At 37.9% G+C, this 17,890-nt stretch overlaps 2 protein-coding genes across 5 annotated transcripts in view; both read left to right on the plus strand.

The window, feature by feature from the left end:
• The window catches only part of LOC107732516 (paralemmin-1-like), a 29,813-nt gene extending 27,211 nt beyond the window's left edge, over positions 1 to 2,602 (plus strand). For 2 of the 3 annotated variants that reach the window (XM_016543877.1, XM_016543875.1), the window contains exons 4-7: positions 1,392 to 1,513; positions 1,611 to 1,668; positions 1,791 to 1,812; positions 2,023 to 2,602. In XM_016543877.1, coding sequence (XP_016399363.1) covers positions 1,392 to 1,513; positions 1,611 to 1,668; positions 1,791 to 1,812; positions 2,023 to 2,435 — 615 coding nt within the window. In that variant the 3' untranslated portion in view covers positions 2,436 to 2,602. The remainder of the gene's footprint in view (positions 1 to 1,391; positions 1,514 to 1,610; positions 1,669 to 1,790; positions 1,813 to 2,022) is intronic. The other variant, XM_016543876.1, reaches the window with a different exon arrangement.
• Positions 2,603 to 5,623: 3,021 nt separating this feature from the next.
• On the plus strand, positions 5,624 to 17,514 carry LOC107732511 (polypyrimidine tract-binding protein 1-like). Of its 2 annotated transcripts, none has more exons than XM_016543865.1 (16): positions 5,624 to 5,695; positions 6,647 to 6,700; positions 7,601 to 7,631; positions 9,520 to 9,586; positions 9,973 to 10,145; positions 10,237 to 10,383; positions 10,497 to 10,652; positions 10,781 to 10,891; positions 10,983 to 11,163; positions 11,255 to 11,335; positions 11,413 to 11,573; positions 12,758 to 12,791; positions 13,507 to 13,599; positions 13,691 to 13,907; positions 15,169 to 15,246; positions 15,333 to 17,514. In XM_016543865.1, exons 1-16 carry the CDS (start codon positions 5,688 to 5,690, stop codon positions 15,463 to 15,465), a joined length of 1,725 nt encoding a protein of 574 aa, XP_016399351.1. In that variant the 5' UTR covers positions 5,624 to 5,687; the 3' UTR covers positions 15,466 to 17,514. The 2 variants fall into 2 exon arrangements, with proteins under 2 accessions (XP_016399351.1, XP_016399352.1); XM_016543866.1 differs by having other exon boundaries at positions 7,604 to 7,631.
• The last annotated feature ends 376 nt before the right edge of the window (positions 17,515 to 17,890 follow it).

The raw sequence follows: 17,890 nt of genomic DNA on the forward strand, positions 1-17,890 counted from the left end.
CTGTGTTATGATTTTGAAACGTGCAGTGCTCATGTTTATTCAACGAAGTCAAACGGCACAAATAAATCAATGTATGGGAAACACTGGTAATGTATATCGAAATATCGGAAATGTGTTTAAAAATCATATCACCGTTATTGAAAAAAATTATATCGCGATACATATTGATATTGAATTATTGTCCAGCCCTAAGCTGTCGTTGTTTTTTTGTCTGGCAATGGCAGCGGGTATGTGATAAAATTTCAAATTGGAGCGTCTACTCCATCGATTCTGACACTCAAAGATAACATTTTAAGCTCCTTATGTAGCCGACTCTGGTTTGTATTGGCCGCCTCCAGTTAGTTATTCCTTTGTTTTGCCTCCAGCTAATGATGTGACCTAATTGTGACGTCGGCACTATTCAGGGTCTATTCAGTGAAAAAGGCGGTCGTTCTTTGTTTTTGGTCTTTGTAGGGAGGTCTTCATATGACAGGTGACTGGATGCAATGGGTTGAAATTCCAAATGACTCTAAAGTGATCCAGTATGCCAAGCTGCCTTGCATTGCTAATTGCAGTCCAGTGTCATCTCTAGTGCCACCTATGCTTGCACCTGAAATGTCTTCCATCCCTGTGCCAGACACAGATGTCAGAATTCTCTTCAGACTGCAGTGGTTCATTCTGGTCCTGCCAATCTAACCCTGCTGTCTGTTTCTTAACAACATGGACTAGAAGTTCTGGCAGTAAGCCCTGTTTGAGCAGGCGCCTGTCAAAATCTTTCACGCTCCAGAAATGTGCATAGTGTGCATTAGCTGCCATGGAGAATGCCCTAAAGTGAAAAACTAATGGACAGCTAATGGTCATGTGCTACATAAACCTTAATGGTGCAGATTTGTTTACGTCAGCACAATGAATCAGACTGACATTATCTAATTTTTCATGAGCTCATTTTGTCAATATTATGCCATTAGGGACCATGATATAACAGTTATATACTTTTACTCAGCAAGAATGCATTACATTGAACAAAAGTTATAGTAAAGACATTTATAATGTTACAAAATATTTATATTTCAAATAAATGCTGTTCTTTTGAACTTTCTATTCATCAATAAAATTCAGAAAAAAAATGTATCACGGTTTCTACAAAAATGAGCAGCATATTAGAATGATTTCTGAAGGATCATGTGACACTGAAGACTGGAGTAATGACCGCTGAAAATTCATCTTTGCAATCACATGAATAAATTACAATTTAAAATAGATTTAAATAGAAAAACATTATTTTAAAATAATTCTAATAAAATGTGACAATATTACTGCATAGTATTTGCAAGATGTTTATGATGTTAGCTGCTGTTGAAGTGAACTCCTCAAAAAAAGAAATCTCTAAGCCCTATGACCTGTTTTGACAGTCAAAGGCATTGAGAGAGCGATGGCTGTTGGACGGAGCGCCATCCAGTGGAGAGGACGAGGCACAGAAACAACTACAAGAGGATGAAGCCAAGACCAAACTACTGGAGCAGACCATCCTCCGGTTAAGACCAGTCATTCAGTCATTTTATACCTTCCTTAGTCCCAGACAAAATTCTAGCAAACATTGCTCATGTTCACTTACCTTTTTTCATTAACAGACTAGAACAGGAGATTGATGAGCTTGAGAGTGGCGTGCCTTTGAATAAAGGAGAAAATGTAAGCTATGAACTTTGCTCAGTCTGATTTTTAAGTATATTGTGCATGTCTGTTTAGTTTAGTGAAGGTTTTAATGCCAATAATAATAATAATGAATTTCTGTCATATGTCTTCTCTACTAGTCACCTGATGGCCCAGTGAAGGGTGAGTGTGAGAATATGCTGTATATTTTAATATTTGAGTTCTCCATCATCTCTGTTTTCACAAGCTATATAAATATAACAAAAAGGATTGACTTGTTATCAGTTTGTTTGCAGTTATGGTCTCTGTGTAATTTCACTGTTGTCATGTGAAAGAGCCAACGTTGGTATAAACAGTAGTGCAAGTTAAATGAGTCTCTTTCTCTGTCCCCAGCAGTTGAGAATGGCATACAGCAGCCCAGCCCTAACGCAGATCAAAATAGCAAGAAACAGATCACAGGCATCGAGGCCAAACTGCAGTGCACCAACCCTGATGTAGCCATTGAGAATGCCAGCGCAGATCATCCCGTCACCATGGTGTTCATGGGCTACAAGAATGTAGAGGATGAGGATGAGGCTGAGACCAAGAAGGCACTGGGCATAGAGGAGACAGTGAAAGCTGAATTTGTGGTCATTGAGGACGGCGAGAGCAAAGGCGGAAACGAAGGGGCCAAAGAGGACCAGGCCCCACCTAACGGCAGCGCCTCCAGTCCTGACAAATCTCAGGACGAGGCCAAGAAGGAGGAATCGAAAGAAGAAGGTAATTCAAAAGAAAAGCAGCCTTGCAAGTGCTGCACAGTCATGTGAGGGCAACCGCTCACCCTGAAGTTTAGACTCTGACGGAAAACTGACCCTCGACCATAACACAACAATGAATAAGTATACCCTGTATACTTATAATCAACTTTTGTTGTCTAGTATGTATTCCCTTTTTTTTTTCTATTAATATTTTTCTATATTTCTGTCTTGACATTTATATATCTTATATATACATATATTTTCATTATGTAATCTTATGAAGTCCAGTATTTTGCTTGTTGAAGAACAGAAAAATGAGGACCACAACAGACTCAACATGGTTAAAAGAACATTTTTGTGGCCCTCATCCTTATTTTGTTTTAAGAAAAATAAGATGAACATCTCAATATATATGAAATAGCTATTTATCTCCCGTATACATTAGTGTTTCTAAGATATTACTTTATAACAGAAGAAATGGCTATATTGATATTACAATATTATGCTTTTAATATATATTTTGAGCCTTTTGTTTTGTTTATTTTATTTTTTTTGTTGCCAAATCATCTCAGACCACTGTGAACACTGGTACATGGAGTGTCGTCTTTGTCCACAATCATACATTCTGCTTTACACCTCGTAGTAGGCCAATATGTTTGTAAATATGATGCAATTATGCTATGATAGTATACATGTAATCATGTTTTTATTAAAATAGGTTGCTGTGATTACCCCAGATCCCAGTCATAACCACAGCAGATATCTGTTTGAACAGTAAATCACTTTTTACAAGATACCTATTTAAAACCCCTTTTAAATCTCTTTTCTACATGAATGATAACATTGTTAGATATAACCGTAATCAATATTAATTTCTGAAAATTTAGTAACATTGCAATGCCTCATATTACACGTAGCTCATATTATTAAAAAACATTCTTACAGTATGCAAAATATATCTTTATATCATTTGAAAAAAAAAAAGGAATTGTGTGAAATTGAGGGGTTTTGGTGTTAAATGGGTTGCTGTAAGTTGGTATGCCCTCAATTAAACGAGTCCAATATCCATGTTTCAATGTTCACGCAGTTCATTCACAATGATGAATCATTCATTAGTGTTAGTTCAAGATAAACAGTCTGGGGTCTAAAACATGTTTCTTATTCCGAGACCACAGCTTTGTAAGTGTAGTTTTGCCGTCTTTCTGATATTTCAGTTTAATGAATTATTTCATTTTGTGTAAGACAGTATGTGTTGTGGATATCAAATAATGTCATGAGTTATCGGTGCTTTATTGGTATGGCCAATGCCTGTTATGGTCCAAGTGTTTAAATCAGGAACAATGACAATAAACAAAAAATGTTTGTTTACAGTAATGCATTGGTAATTCTTTGGTAATTACATTTTTACTCACCTGCAGTCAACAAAGTCTGACACCGTTACAAATGGCAGTCATTTGGAAAATGAATTGTTTTCATTTCCCTAGTGACAAAATTTTAGCATTCTGCATGTTTGATGATGATATTGTCTATTCTAGAGATAAACAGTCTGGGGTCTAAAACATGTTTCTCATTCCGAGACCACAGCTTTGTAAGTGTAGTTTTGCCGTCTTTCTGATATTTCAATTTAATGAATTATTTCATTTTGTGTAAGACAGTATGTGTTGTGGATATCAAATAATGTCATGAGTTATCGGTGCTTTATTGGTATGGCCAATGCCTGTTATGGTCCAAGTGTTTAAATCAGGAACAATGACAATAAACAAAAAATGTTTGTTTACAGTAATGCATTGGTAATTCTTTGGTAATTACATTTTTACTCACCTGCAGTCAACAAAGTCTGACACCGTTACAAATGGCAGTCATTTGGAAAATGAATTGTTTTCATTTCCCTAGTGACAAAATTTTAGCATTCTGCATGTTTGATGATGATATTGTCTATTCTAGAGAAAGAGCTTCTGTGAACTCATTTAGTTCAAATATTTACTCTGCTATTACTGTTATTGTTTCAGGTGTAATAACTTCAAAATCGATATCAAATTTGATTCATGATTGCAGAGTAGTCAACAGACAGATATCCTGTCAAAAAAAACAAATTTTAACGGGACCCATGTGAGCCTCAAAAAACTTTCTAGTGTATGAAGGTTGCCATCTGCAGGCTGAAATCTAATTTGGTTACCTTTAAGCAGCAGTTTGTAGGCTAAAGTGATGCTACTCTCTACTACTGTCATGTTATATTCAGAACTGGTGTCAGGGGGAACAACCGGAACGTTGTCCTGGGCCCTGTGATGAGTGGGACCCATTATGGTCCTCTACGGTATAGGCTACTGGCTTACTGGGCCTGAAGAAGGGGAGGCCCACCCATTAAACCTTTTCCCAGGCACATACATTTGAGTGACAATGCTGATTATATTAGCATTCCACAAAGATGGTAGATAAATCACTCAAAGATTTTGACCTGAATACATAGGTAGTAACAATATGATGAATTTAGGTAAATTAGGCTATCTTTTGTCATTCATCTCAATGACAAAATGGTGTATGTTAAAGTGACAGCTCACCCAAAAATAAAAATTCTATCATTTACTCATCCTGTGTTGTTCCAAATCAAGTGTTGTACACTTTCTAAGCTTTATTTCTTCTGTGAAAACACAAAGGTTTTTTTTTTTGTAGAATGTTGCGCTGGATAAGCACTGATATACTTCTCAGAGTATCTCCTGTGTTACTCAGAAGGACAATTTTAATTTTGGGGTGAAATCCCTTTAATTCACACTAATCCATATTGTAAAACAATTCAATGTGCTAGAAGTGGTTAATGCTGATCAATTAATTTGCTCAGTGTCTTTAGGTTTTCTAGAGTCATTTAAATTTTAGACTTAATAACAGCTGATTTATGCCTTTTCCACCCAAATCTCTATTTTCTTCAGATATCATTATAATCTTACTTAATTTAAATTTTACTTATTAGCAAATTAAATATCTTAGCAATGCGTCATGTGAAACTGTTTTTCTCTTTGACTGAACAGCCTCGTCCTTGCCGTTGCTGATAATAGGTTCAAGCACAGTTCACTCCTCCACTTCATTTCTCATGGTGGCAACCGGGAAAAGTTTTCGCTAACTTTTTTCTACCGCCTTTCCAGAGTGACAGCCCTTCTATCCAATCCTGTTGTCGAAGAACTTTTGAGGTCCCTCCCACACTTGGCGCTCCGGGGTCGATTGACTAATCAGAAAGCGCCAATCCCCCCTCCGCCATTTTGTAAGGATATAAGAAATACTAGCAGGTCTACCTCCCGTCTACGACAACCTGTAGTTTTGTGTAGTGCCATGGACGGGTAAGTTGAAAACACCCTTATTCCAAGTGTGATACCCCTTAAACACGTTTTTGTCTTTGGATATTTTTTACATAGCTGTGACTTAATACGTTATGCACGTTTAAACTGGGTTAAATTATATAAATTGAAGAGGAAATGGTGATTTTTCACTCGTCTCAGCCGCTCTTCATGTCTCCCGTGCCGGAAGAGACCAAAAGTTGGACCAAACTGACCAGCAACCTGTTGCAAGTCGTGTAGTTGAGACAGCTTCATGAAACACAAGCGAACTAGAGCTACGGGATTTTTTAAAACCGCACTCGCAAGCAAAAAGGATCAAACGAGGCTTGTAACGTGCAGAAGCGATAGAACTGCCAGTATTTCGCAAGCAACGTGTCTCCGTTTCCGCATTGTTGTTGGGTGGCTAGCTAATTACCTGCTAGCTTGCTAAACCGACGCCAGTTCAACTTTATTCTAGTTTTACTCGTTTGTATTGTCGATGCATGTTAAATACTTTCAATCATTACTAACGTTAAGTACGTTTGAGAAACGTACGAAAGTCCGATTACAGTAACTGTTTTACATAATGACGCGGAGAAGATGTCACCCGTGGTTCAGAAATAATATTTTTAAAAGGTTTTGAAATAAATAAAACTTTTGAATAGTAACGTTTTATTTACGTGCAAGTAGGTAAGTATAATCAGAAAAAAATTTAGAATTATAAGCATGTACATGCTTGTGCTGATTATAAAAGGTAACGTTACGTTATATTCACAGGGGATATTTTGCCTAAAATGTCAATTGTCATGTTACTCACCATGTTTCAAACCTTTATGAATGCATTTCTTTATTAAAATAGAAATAGACCTGCCATTGAGCCTAACATCTCCTTTTGTATTCAGTGGCAGTTAGAAAAACGTACAGGTTTAAAATATTATGAAAAAAAATCCTTTTTTTTTCTTTTTTCTTCTGCAGCCGTTTAGACACTGATCTGTATCCTCTGGGATCCAGTTACGTCACTGAAATAGAGTAAGTTTTGCATTTCTATAAATATGCACTGGTTGTACTGCATTGTCACCTAAATTGACCTAAACTGAAGAATTCAAGATATGTTTCCAAGAAAAGTGTGAAAAAGACTGATACCGTTGATTGGCAGAAAGAGTGGCTTAACAGGCCTGCTTTGTTTTACTGTTTTACACAAGGTATCAGGGTGCAGCCTTAAAATGCAACTCTTGTTTTGTACAACAGCCGTCTGTTGTTCCTCCTGGGACCATATTCTGTTTGTGAATATAAATCTAATATATAATATAAATCTACATTAGTACATGACAATTTTGTATCAATAAGTGCACCTATTGGTCTTAAGTCCTGTTCAAAATCTTTGAAGGATGGCAAGTCGCTGTATCAAATTCTATCTGGCAGTGCTGTCTGCACTCACATTGCTAGTCGCTGCATTGTTGCTGATTATCAGCATAGAGTTGAACAAATATCATTAGTTTTCAGTGAGAGTTGCTGATTTTGTTAGTGATGCACAGTGATTTGGTGACCTCCAGTGATTTTGGTCATTTTTAGTATGCATGCGAAGTCAGCATAAAATGAAAATTCACTTTTTTTTTTTTAAATCTCAATTTATTAAAATCGTAAGTTAGTTTTTCGATGAAATTACAAACTTCTCCAGTTATTTACTGCATTTAAACCTATTGTTTAACTGATGGGTAGAACCAAGTGTCCACCCTACTTTTTTCAGAAGTCCATTTCACTCAAATTTACGTCACAATACGGAAGAAAAAAAATTGTCCCTGCTTCTGTTACATCGCAACTTTAAATACTGCATAGCCCTTTATTTTGCTACATTGCCATCAGTTGTGGTTGAGCATCTAGACTTGTGTATTTTCTGATATTCTGTTTAACCTTTTTTTTCTTTTGTAGCAGTGTCCATGATATAACAGTTGGCACAAAGGTATGTCATTTTATTTTTTTTCCTTCACATTTGTTGTTCATATTTGTTTGTTGTGGGTGTTCAGTAACAATACTAGTTTAGGTTGTATATCTGGTTTTAGAGGTTGTACGTTCCTCCTTCCTCTTTTTTTCTAAATTGCTGAGACAGAGGGAACTGCTCTAAATTGCTGAGCCTGAAATTCTTGTCCCATCTGCATTTGATCCTGCATCTGTAATTATTGTAGTCAAAGGTCACCTGCTGTTTAAACAATCATTGTGATAAATGACCCAAAGGTGAAAGAAGTAGCCTACACTAAAATTGTACTTGTAAAATTGTAACCTGGGGAATTTAGTTTCTACTTGTTATATTTTGCAACTAGCGATTTTGCTCCATACAGTTTGTTTACAATATTGCTTTTTTTTCCCACACTTATTTGCACGTGTTTGTGCATGGAGAGAGACTGCCTGCTGTTGTTTCCCCTGATGTCTTTCACACATGCGAGGAGGAGTAGAGATGTAGTAGATTGAATCTCAGCCCTGTCGGAGTCTGAGCACTAATTACTGTGGCTGGAATGCGGTGGTTGCATTCCTGTCTCCCTGACCCCCTTATTCAACACAGACTGTGCTCTCACCCAGGAGGCTTGCACTTTGTCAATGAATGTAAACATGTTGGCACCTGCAAGTCTTGAGCTCCTAGAGACCAATGTAGGAGTCATGGTTCTCGGCTCCTTTTCCCCCCCCCCGTCCTAAGCGAGTGCTCAATCTGCAATGCCCCGCAGTTAAAAATAGAGAAAGGAAATGCTGGAGTTGGGTGGATGTCTCGCTCAAAAACAATGGATGGTTCAACCAAAGAAGGCTTTCCTGTCATAACTGCTCTGTGCAAGTGATGTTGAAACCTGACTCCTGCAGGTTTTAGCTGGGAGGAATGTAATGTCCTCTTTTTTTTTTTTGTTGTTGTTGTTGAGGGAATGTCATGCCACGTAATCTCTATCCAGTTGTTTTTTCCTACAGCACAATATTATTGACTGTTTATGCTGTAGGCTGCTTATTGAGCCTTTGGGGCTGTGTTTAAGGTAAACTTTATCCAGGGTGTGGTAAAGTGCCCTTGAGGCTGTTTGTAGTAGACTGTGGGGGGAATCATCCCGAGGACCAGGCGTTCAGCTTTGGTAACAATACTTTCCTTTTGGCTGGAACAGAACGCGCATTGTGGTAATAGTGTAAAGGCTTTGGCTAATCCAGCGCATGTGACCACTTCAGCAGAGACTTGCCATTTGAAGTGGTTTATTAAGAGAGTGATGCTGAATGATTTGCTCATTGCTCCATTGGCCAGCCAAGTGGCTCCAGCTTGGCCTTGAGTGAGAGACTTTGTGTTAGTGTTATGGCAGGACACAGCTGCCTCTGTTTGAGTTTCTTTTTCTTTGTTCTGCTTTTACCAGCAGTAAACTGTGTAGTACTCTCTTGTGTGTAGATGCCTGGGCCAAGAGTTGTTGTAGTTGTAACCATTAGGCAATGAAAATTGTTTGATTTTTGTCACTTTGGAAATGGATTCCAATTGCGTCATCTTAATGATTGTGTAATCAGATGATGGTTAGGTGGATGCTATTCTTTGTCACATGACTTTCTATAATTCTGTGATGATAATTCCGATGATAATTTAACCCTTGCAGGCATGCCTCTGTGCCTCATTTTTCTTTTCTTTTTTTTTTTAATGGCAATATCTAGTCTTTCTCTTATTTTTATTTTTTTACAATCATTGTCAGTTATGTGACCTTATTTTTTTCATACACTACTGTAGATGGTTTACATCTTGGTATTGCTGTGTGTTTAGGTTCTTCTGTTTTGAGGTTTGAGTGTCCTATTAACCTTGTAAGTGCGTCATGCTTAATAAGCCACTTCCCTTGTCCTTTTAGAGGGGATCTGACGAACTCTTTTCCTCTTGCGTATCTAACGGCCCTTATATAATGAGCTCTGGAGCAGGTAGGCATTTATGACTCTTTTTATCAAAAGTAGATCAAACTGATTTCAAACAAATGCTATTTGTTTGAACTTTGTTCATCAAAGAATCCTGAAAAAATGTATGAGTTTCCACAAAAATATTAAGCAGCACAACTGTTAACATTAATAGTAATAACAAGAAATGTGTTCTTGAGCAGCGAATTGGCGTATTAGAATTTCTGAAGAATGTGACACTGAAGACTGGAATAATGGCCGCTGAAAATTCAGCATTGCCATCACAGGAATATTGTTGCATAATTTAAACTATTACTGTAAAAAAAAAAAAAAAATTCATACTGATCCCAGACTTTTTAATGTATTGACGTTCTTGAGAATGAAATGAAATTGAGACCGTCTCTTTCTGTCAGCAAATGGTAATGACAGCAAGAAGTTCAAAGGCGACATCAGGAGCCCAGGCATTCCTTCACGAGTCATTCATGTACGCAAACTGCCAAATGACATAAACGAAGCAGAAGTCATTTCTTTGGGGCTTCCCTTTGGCAAAGTGACCAACCTTCTGATGCTGAAAGGAAAGAACCAGGTAAAAATCACTGCTTCCTTTCATTTCCCACAAAATATGATTACCCTGCTTTGACGTTGCTTTGATGTCTTATTGTGTTATCTCCTCACAGGCCTTCCTTGAGATGAACACTGAGGAGTCAGCACAGACCATGGTCAGCTACTACTCCTCTGTCACCCCTGTCATCCGCAACCACCCGATCTACATGCAGTATTCCAATCACAAGGAGCTAAAGACTGACAACTCACCCAACCAAGTTGTGAGTACAAATTACGTCACATTAGGCATTCGATCAAGGGCAATTACTCAATATAAATGACTCTTTCACGACTGATGATGTGTACTTGTGCTCTGCCCCCTCAATTCCCATAGAGAGCACAGGCAGCACTGCAGGCGGTGAATGCGGTCCAGACGGGAAGCATGTCTTTGAACACGGTTGATGGAGCAGGCATGGGGAGTCAGAGCCCAGTGCTGAGAGTCATTGTTGAAAACCTCTTCTATCCAGTTACTCTTGATGTCCTTCACCAGGTACTAACTGTACTTCAAACTAAATTGAGGGAAAATGCTCTCCAAAACGCTAGATTTATTTCCAGGCCTTTAAAACTATAATTATGATCATCATTATTAATAATATATTTTTAATCCCCTCTACGAAGATCTTCTCAAAGTTTGGCACAGTTTTGAAGATTATAACCTTTACCAAAAACAACCAGTTCCAAGCACTGGTCCAATACTCAGACGGAATGACTGCTCAGCATGCAAAACTGGTGAGTGGCACAGTGGATCAATATGTGAATGGATGAATGGGCAGCTAAATCCCATCTGAACCCTGTAATCATTTGGCTTAACATTCAACAGTCTTTAGATGGACAGAACATCTACAATGCCTGCTGTACCCTTCGCATCAGTTTCTCTAAGCTCACCAGCTTGAATGTTAAGTACAACAACGATAAGAGCAGGGACTACACTCGCCCTGACTTGCCTACAGGAGACAGTCAACCCTCCCTCAATGCACAGACGATGGCTGCAGCTGCCTTGAGTAAAAACTTGATTTACTACTTTATTGCTGTATTTAATAAGTGGCATTTTTAACATGCATAAAATCACAAACTGCATTTTTCCTCTCTCAGCTGCTCCTGGTATCATCTCTGCATCACCATATGCTGGGGCTCATGGTTTTCCACCAACATTTGCCATTCAGCAGGCAGCAGGTCAGTCACAACCCTTATAATAGTTCTCTCTGGATTGCAGTGGCGCAGTTTCTCAGCATATCATGTCCCTCCCACAGGTCTGTCTCTGCAGGGTATGCCTGCCGGGGCTTTCGCGTCGCTCGGTGTCCCTGGTGCCGCGGCAGCCGCTGCTGCAGCGGCTGCTGCAGGACGCCTGAGTCTTTCAGGTTATACCGCTGGAGGAAACAGTGTCATGCTGGTCAGCAACCTTAACCCTGAGGTTAGTCCCTTTTTTTTTATTTGTTTAGATTCACTTTAGCTGTTAGTTTGTTAGCCTTTTGATTCTTGTTTTAGCAAGCCAGATGCGATTTTGGTTAGTAGAACTGTAAAAAATAGTTGATTTAAAAAAAAAAAAAAAAAAAAAAAGAAAAGAAGTGTTGGTGGGAAATAAAATTAGATGGCATCTAGTGATAAACAAAATACTTATTTCTGTAGCTCTTCAAATCATGTACTGTGTGTTTATGACAGTGTGGAAGCTTATTTGCTATTATACAAACATGCATGTCAACCGTTTCTTAATATTTTGCCACCTTTGAATTAAAAGGTTCTATCTGCCATTTTTGTCAAAAATAAGTTATTCTTATTCTGTGACAACTTATTTACATTATGTAGTGTTTTTGTTTTTTTAAGTTGTGTACATTTTGGGACTGATGAATGAAAGAGACTTGTTCCCCATATCACTATATGAAACGCAAAAACTTTGAAGTTCAATATCTCGAAACCGCTCAGATTGCAGATAGAACCCTATAATTCCAAGGTGACGATTTGTTGACTCTTGTCTGAAGCCATCTAAAACATTTCGTTTCTAGTATTTCTTTAGAGCTATGAGTATGTTTAGTCTCTCTTTCCTGTATTTCATTTGTTAATCTTCTCTCCTTTCTTTTTTTATTTCCTTAGTGTTCCTATAGTGAAATGCATTTAATTTAGCAAGTTCTGCTGAGTGGAACACTACATTTTTCTTTGTGTATACTGACCTTGTTTTTTACTTCCTTTTTCTTGTTTCTCTCCCTCCCCATTCCCCTTCCCCCTTTTATTGTTTTAATACTTTGACCTGGAATCTTTTGCAAACTGACTACACCACTTTTGTTTTTTGTAATATTTTAAACTCCCTACCTACTCAAAATGGTTCCCAATTCATGCCAATACTGGATTCATACACTTTGTTTTTCTGCTGTACAACCAACACAACAACATCCCAAACCCACCACCACTACATTGTTGGATATCCTCCTCCTTTACCTCTACCCTTCCCCCACCTTTTCATCATGAACAATATCACCCACCTTCATGATCCTACCACCGTTTTTTGCCATTCCTGTGGAACTGCCTCGCTGTGGACATGTTCAACCTCCACTGTCCTGCCTCCGATCTTTTCCTGTCCCTTCCTCCCTACGCTGCCTTAAGAGCGTTACGCCCCAATGCCTCTTTATTCTTTTCGGTATGTTATCATTGGCATCTCCTTTTTTATTACCCTTTTTGTTTCATATTTTAACTTCATCTAAGATGTGTACTTTGGTTTGTATATGTGAAATGTGGGGTTTGAGGAAATTGTGTATCAGCTGCAGCTTTTTGGGCTCCTTCATTCGGCAGATGCTAAATATTTATTGCCAACAGCTATATATCATGTTGTATATCATGTTCATATTAGTTGCTTAGTTTGGAGACCTAACACCAAGTGGGCCAAGGATAAGTCCAGAGTCCAATTTTAATGCCTTTTGTTGCAGCTTTTTGCCTATTGTAAATGCCATGCCTTCTCAAAAAAGCCATATTGAACATTTTATAATCTTAAAGCTGTATACATAAAGCTGTATGTTTGATTCTTTTAATTTTTTTTGTTAGTCATCAGAGTTGAAGTACATATTTCCCCCAAGTCCCAAATATAGTATTAAAACCATTCAAGATTACTTTTGGAGTACATCTTTCCAAAAGAGACTGTTTGTTTTAATAGAATTTTGTAAAGGTAAAAAGCCAGCTCCAGTAGAGATGGGCCGAAATAGAAATGTAGTCTCTTACCAACAGTAATGTATGCCTTACTTGGCCATAAAATTACTTAATTGTCTAGATACTAAAGTGAAAAGTAGTCTTTGGTTGTAATCAGTCATTTGGTCATAAAGTAATCATGTCCTTATGTAGCTATCGTTATCTTTTGGTAGGTGTGTATGGTGATGTCATGAGAGTGAAGATCCTATTCAACAAGAAAGAGAATGCTTTGGTGCAGATGTCTGATGGAACCCAAGCCCAGCTAGGTATTTATGCTATTCATATTTTAACTATTAGTAACTTGAAGTTTTCAATGGAGCTTGATTCTGCAACACTAACCTATCGTGGCCTGTTTAGCCATGAGCCACTTGAATGGGCAGAAGCTGTATGGGAAGGCTTTGCGGGTCACTCTTTCCAAACACACCACTGTGCAGCTGCCACGTGAAGGCCATGAGGATCAGGGGCTCACCAAGGACTACAGCAACTCTCCTCTTCACCGCTTCAAAAAGCCAGGCTCCAAGAACTACTCCAACATCTTCCCCCCTTCCTCTACTCTCCATCTTTCCAATATACCGTGAGTCAACTAAATTTAGACCAATCTGTTTGGCAGTACGCCCCAATGCCTCTTTATTCTTTTCGGTATGTTATCATTGGCATCTCCTTTTTTATTACCCTTTTTGTTTCATATTTTAACTTCATCTAAGATGTGTACTTTGGTTTGTATATGTGAAATGTGGGGTTTGAGGAAATTGTGTATCAGCTGCAGCTTTTTGGGCTCCTTCATTCGGCAGATGCTAAATATTTATTGCCAACAGCTATATATCATGTTGTATATCATGTTCATATTAGTTGCTTAGTTTGGAGACCTAACACCAAGTGGGCCAAGGATAAGTCCAGAGTCCAATTTTAATGCCTTTTGTTGCAGCTTTTTGCCTATTGTAAATGCCATGCCTTCTCAAAAAAGCCATATTGAACATTTTATAATCTTAAAGCTGTATACATAAAGCTGTATGTTTGATTCTTTTAATTTTTTTTGTTAGTCATCAGAGTTGAAGTACATATTTCCCCCAAGTCCCAAATATAGTATTAAAACCATTCAAGATTACTTTTGGAGTACATCTTTCCAAAAGAGACTGTTTGTTTTAATAGAATTTTGTAAAGGTAAAAAGCCAGCTCCAGTAGAGATGGGCCGAAATAGAAATGTAGTCTCTTACCAACAGTAATGTATGCCTTACTTGGCCATAAAATTACTTAATTGTCTAGATACTAAAGTGAAAAGTAGTCTTTGGTTGTAATCAGTCATTTGGTCATAAAGTAATCATGTCCTTATGTAGCTATCGTTATCTTTTGGTAGGTGTGTATGGTGATGTCATGAGAGTGAAGATCCTATTCAACAAGAAAGAGAATGCTTTGGTGCAGATGTCTGATGGAACCCAAGCCCAGCTAGGTATTTATGCTATTCATATTTTAACTATTAGTAACTTGAAGTTTTCAATGGAGCTTGATTCTGCAACACTAACCTATCGTGGCCTGTTTAGCCATGAGCCACTTGAATGGGCAGAAGCTGTATGGGAAGGCTTTGCGGGTCACTCTTTCCAAACACACCACTGTGCAGCTGCCACGTGAAGGCCATGAGGATCAGGGGCTCACCAAGGACTACAGCAACTCTCCTCTTCACCGCTTCAAAAAGCCAGGCTCCAAGAACTACTCCAACATCTTCCCCCCTTCCTCTACTCTCCATCTTTCCAATATACCGTGAGTCAACTAAATTTAGACCAATCTGTTTGGCAGTCTTTAGCAGTGTCTTATTTAACACCAATGTCTTCTCTTTGCAGGCCTTCTGTCACTGAGGATCATCTCAGAGGCTTGTTTCTAAGTTCAGGAGCTGTGGTTAAGGCCTTTAAGTTTTTCCAGTAAGACATTCTACAAGTTTGAGTTCTACAGATGTAGTCATGGTGTTTCCTGGAAGTCTTACAATATTGTTCATTTTTTTTGTCAGGAAAGACCGAAAAATGGCTCTCATCCAGTTGGGCTCTGTGGAGGAAGCAATCGAGTCTCTGATCAAATTTCACAATCATGACCTGGGAGAGAACCATCACCTCAGAGTGTCTTTCTCCAAGTCCACCATCTGATGGAGGCTGGTTTATTTTAGAGGAGGTGAAAGGACTGTCACTTTAGACCAAACTTTTAAGCCTTCCACAATTTATATCACTGTGGACGAATGTTTTCCACAACACACACTTCATCATTCCTTTATTATATCTACATTCACATATATATGGCTATTTGTAATTCCACTTTGAACCAGTAGAACTGAACCCAATGTGACTTGGGTTTTAATAGTACCTTTTCTCAGACGGTTTGTCTCATGATTTAGTTAATCATAGGCACACATCGGTTTTGGATCATAGATGCTGCATAGTTTACACTTGTGCCTCTGCGGAAAGCCGCACCCTTTCAGGTTGCACACGCGAAGCCTTGTTTTGTTTATTGAACCTATAATTAACTTTTTCAAAGCTATTCCCTATTTGCCTTTCTGAAAAAAAGCAGCTGTGCCTTACATGGTGCTTAGAGTATATATTCTTAATGGCCTTAGTAATGTCTTGATGTTTTTGGCTTCTTTGCAGAACCATTAACCTCAAACATACAAGAAAAAAAAAAAAACCTGCTTGGTGTTCCCAGTTGCTCCCTGTGATTTGACTAGTGAAAGCGCAGATTGTTTTCCTGTGAAAGGCAGAAACTAGTTCAGAGTTCTTTACAGGCTTTGGTTTTGTACCTGACTGTCACAGCTTATTTTGCATATAGTTATTCTATACATGTGGTTCTACTGCTTATGTACCGTTTGTAAGATTCTATATTCTATAGTTTCATTCCATATTAAGTCGCACACATATTTGTATACTGTATCATCTATTTGGGCATTGGCCTACTGCGCTCCTTTGTGCCTAGACCATCGTATTCTCCATTTAATTGGGAGTGGGACTTTTTTTTTTTTTTTCCCCTGTTGCTTAAGGGTTTCGTCGATTTATGAAACCACTTGGATCCAAACCAGAGTTCGCCGCCTATGATTTTTACATCATTTTTGGTTATGTTGCGTGTGGCAAAGGAAGTCAAGTTCACAAGAGTTTTAATGAACTTGTAAACAGTTCTTTTTGACTTTCCAGAGCTCAAGTTTCTGCTGGGTCTCTGTCACTTGCCTTTGTGTTAAAGAATATTAGCATTACAAAGTCTTAATCTCCTGTGTGACATTTGTGTGTTCACAAGAGACACCTGTGACAAGACTTCAGACTGTTTTTAGCACTTCTTTGTGTGGGGGGAAATGTTAAGGCCATGGTCTTTCTGATGCATCCATTTCATGTTGATTGTGGCATGAGTCTTGATGTGCAGACATTCCCTTTTACTTTTCAGCTTGTACTTGTACTATAGGGGGAAATTCTCAGTTTATTTTATCCTTTGCAATTTAGCAGAATATTGGCGTTACTGACAGGTGTTGCGCTTGTTTGTGTGGGTATTTTTGTTTTTTTTTCCTGAAGGGTAGCATGATGGACCAAAGCATCTTCCCTGTTCTGCCAGCCAGTTTTTGATATCTTATAGAGGTGTATCTTTACTGTGCAGCGACTATTCAGTTTTTTCCAACAGCTTTGATTTTAGTGGGCTGAATGTGAAAAAAAAAAATGACTGCCTGTGTATATTATTGCCTTTGTTTACAAGAAGCAACACGATCTTGAAAAGAAAATATTACAAATTAGAGAAGACGTAGGGCTTTGTGGCCTAAAGTATGTATCAAATTATTATTTCTGTTATCAGAGAACAGAACCAAACAAAAGTCTTAAAGTAGCAACAGAACTCCTTTCTATTGCGTTAGTTATACTTCCTTGTTTTTCCCAATATGGATGTAATGTTGAGAAACTGAGTGGGCGAGGGCTACTGTATATAATTTTTGTTTTGTACAAGTAATTGAAAATCAACATAATTTCTGTGGCAAACATGTATATTTTGATAAGGTAATAGCAGACATTCAGCACATTGCAGAGCCTTCCTTTTTTATTACACAATATTAAAAGAGATTCCAATGCATTGTGTCTGAACATGTAATTGCCCTCTTGAAAGCTTAACCTTCTTTTGATATAAATGCTCATACTTTTTCTGTCTTCAATAAATCTTTCTGTTTCTTGCTTTTACCCTTTGTCTCTTTAATTTCTGAAGCTTTTAAACATCTTGACCTTTTCACATTCTGCATCTGTATGCTCTTTCAGTCATGTGGTTAGCAGTCTCTCTTATCAACCTTCCTACATCTGGGAGAGACCTCTAATGACTCATTGGTTTCACTAACTTGTTTCTCCCCATCTGTTTGCTGTTAGGATATTGGATGAGAAATCAGTGTATGAATTTACTTTAGAAGTGCTTTTTTTTTTTTTTTTTTTTTTTTTTTTTTTTTTTTTTTTTTTTTTTTTTTTTTTTTTTTTTTTTTTTTTTTTTTTTTTTTTTTTTTTTTTTTTTTATTGTGGAGCAGCTTCATGTTGCTCAAAATCATTTTTAGGATTGTGATATTAAAAG

This window comes from Sinocyclocheilus rhinocerous, unplaced genomic scaffold, assembly GCF_001515625.1.
Source record: "Sinocyclocheilus rhinocerous isolate Xijiao unplaced genomic scaffold, SAMN03320098_v1.1 scaffold2053, whole genome shotgun sequence".
Lineage (NCBI taxonomy): Eukaryota > Metazoa > Chordata > Actinopteri > Cypriniformes > Cyprinidae > Sinocyclocheilus > Sinocyclocheilus rhinocerous.

Excerpts from the sequence above, each read along its gene's own strand:
- LOC107732511 (XM_016543865.1), top strand. Across the intron at positions 6,701-7,600 it reads AGTTACGTCACTGAAATAGA|CAGTGTCCATGATATAACAG; the intron begins GTAAGTTTTGCA and ends TTTCTTTTGTAG. Across the intron at positions 13,908-15,168 it reads CTCCATCTTTCCAATATACC|GCCTTCTGTCACTGAGGATC; the intron begins GTGAGTCAACTA and ends TTCTCTTTGCAG.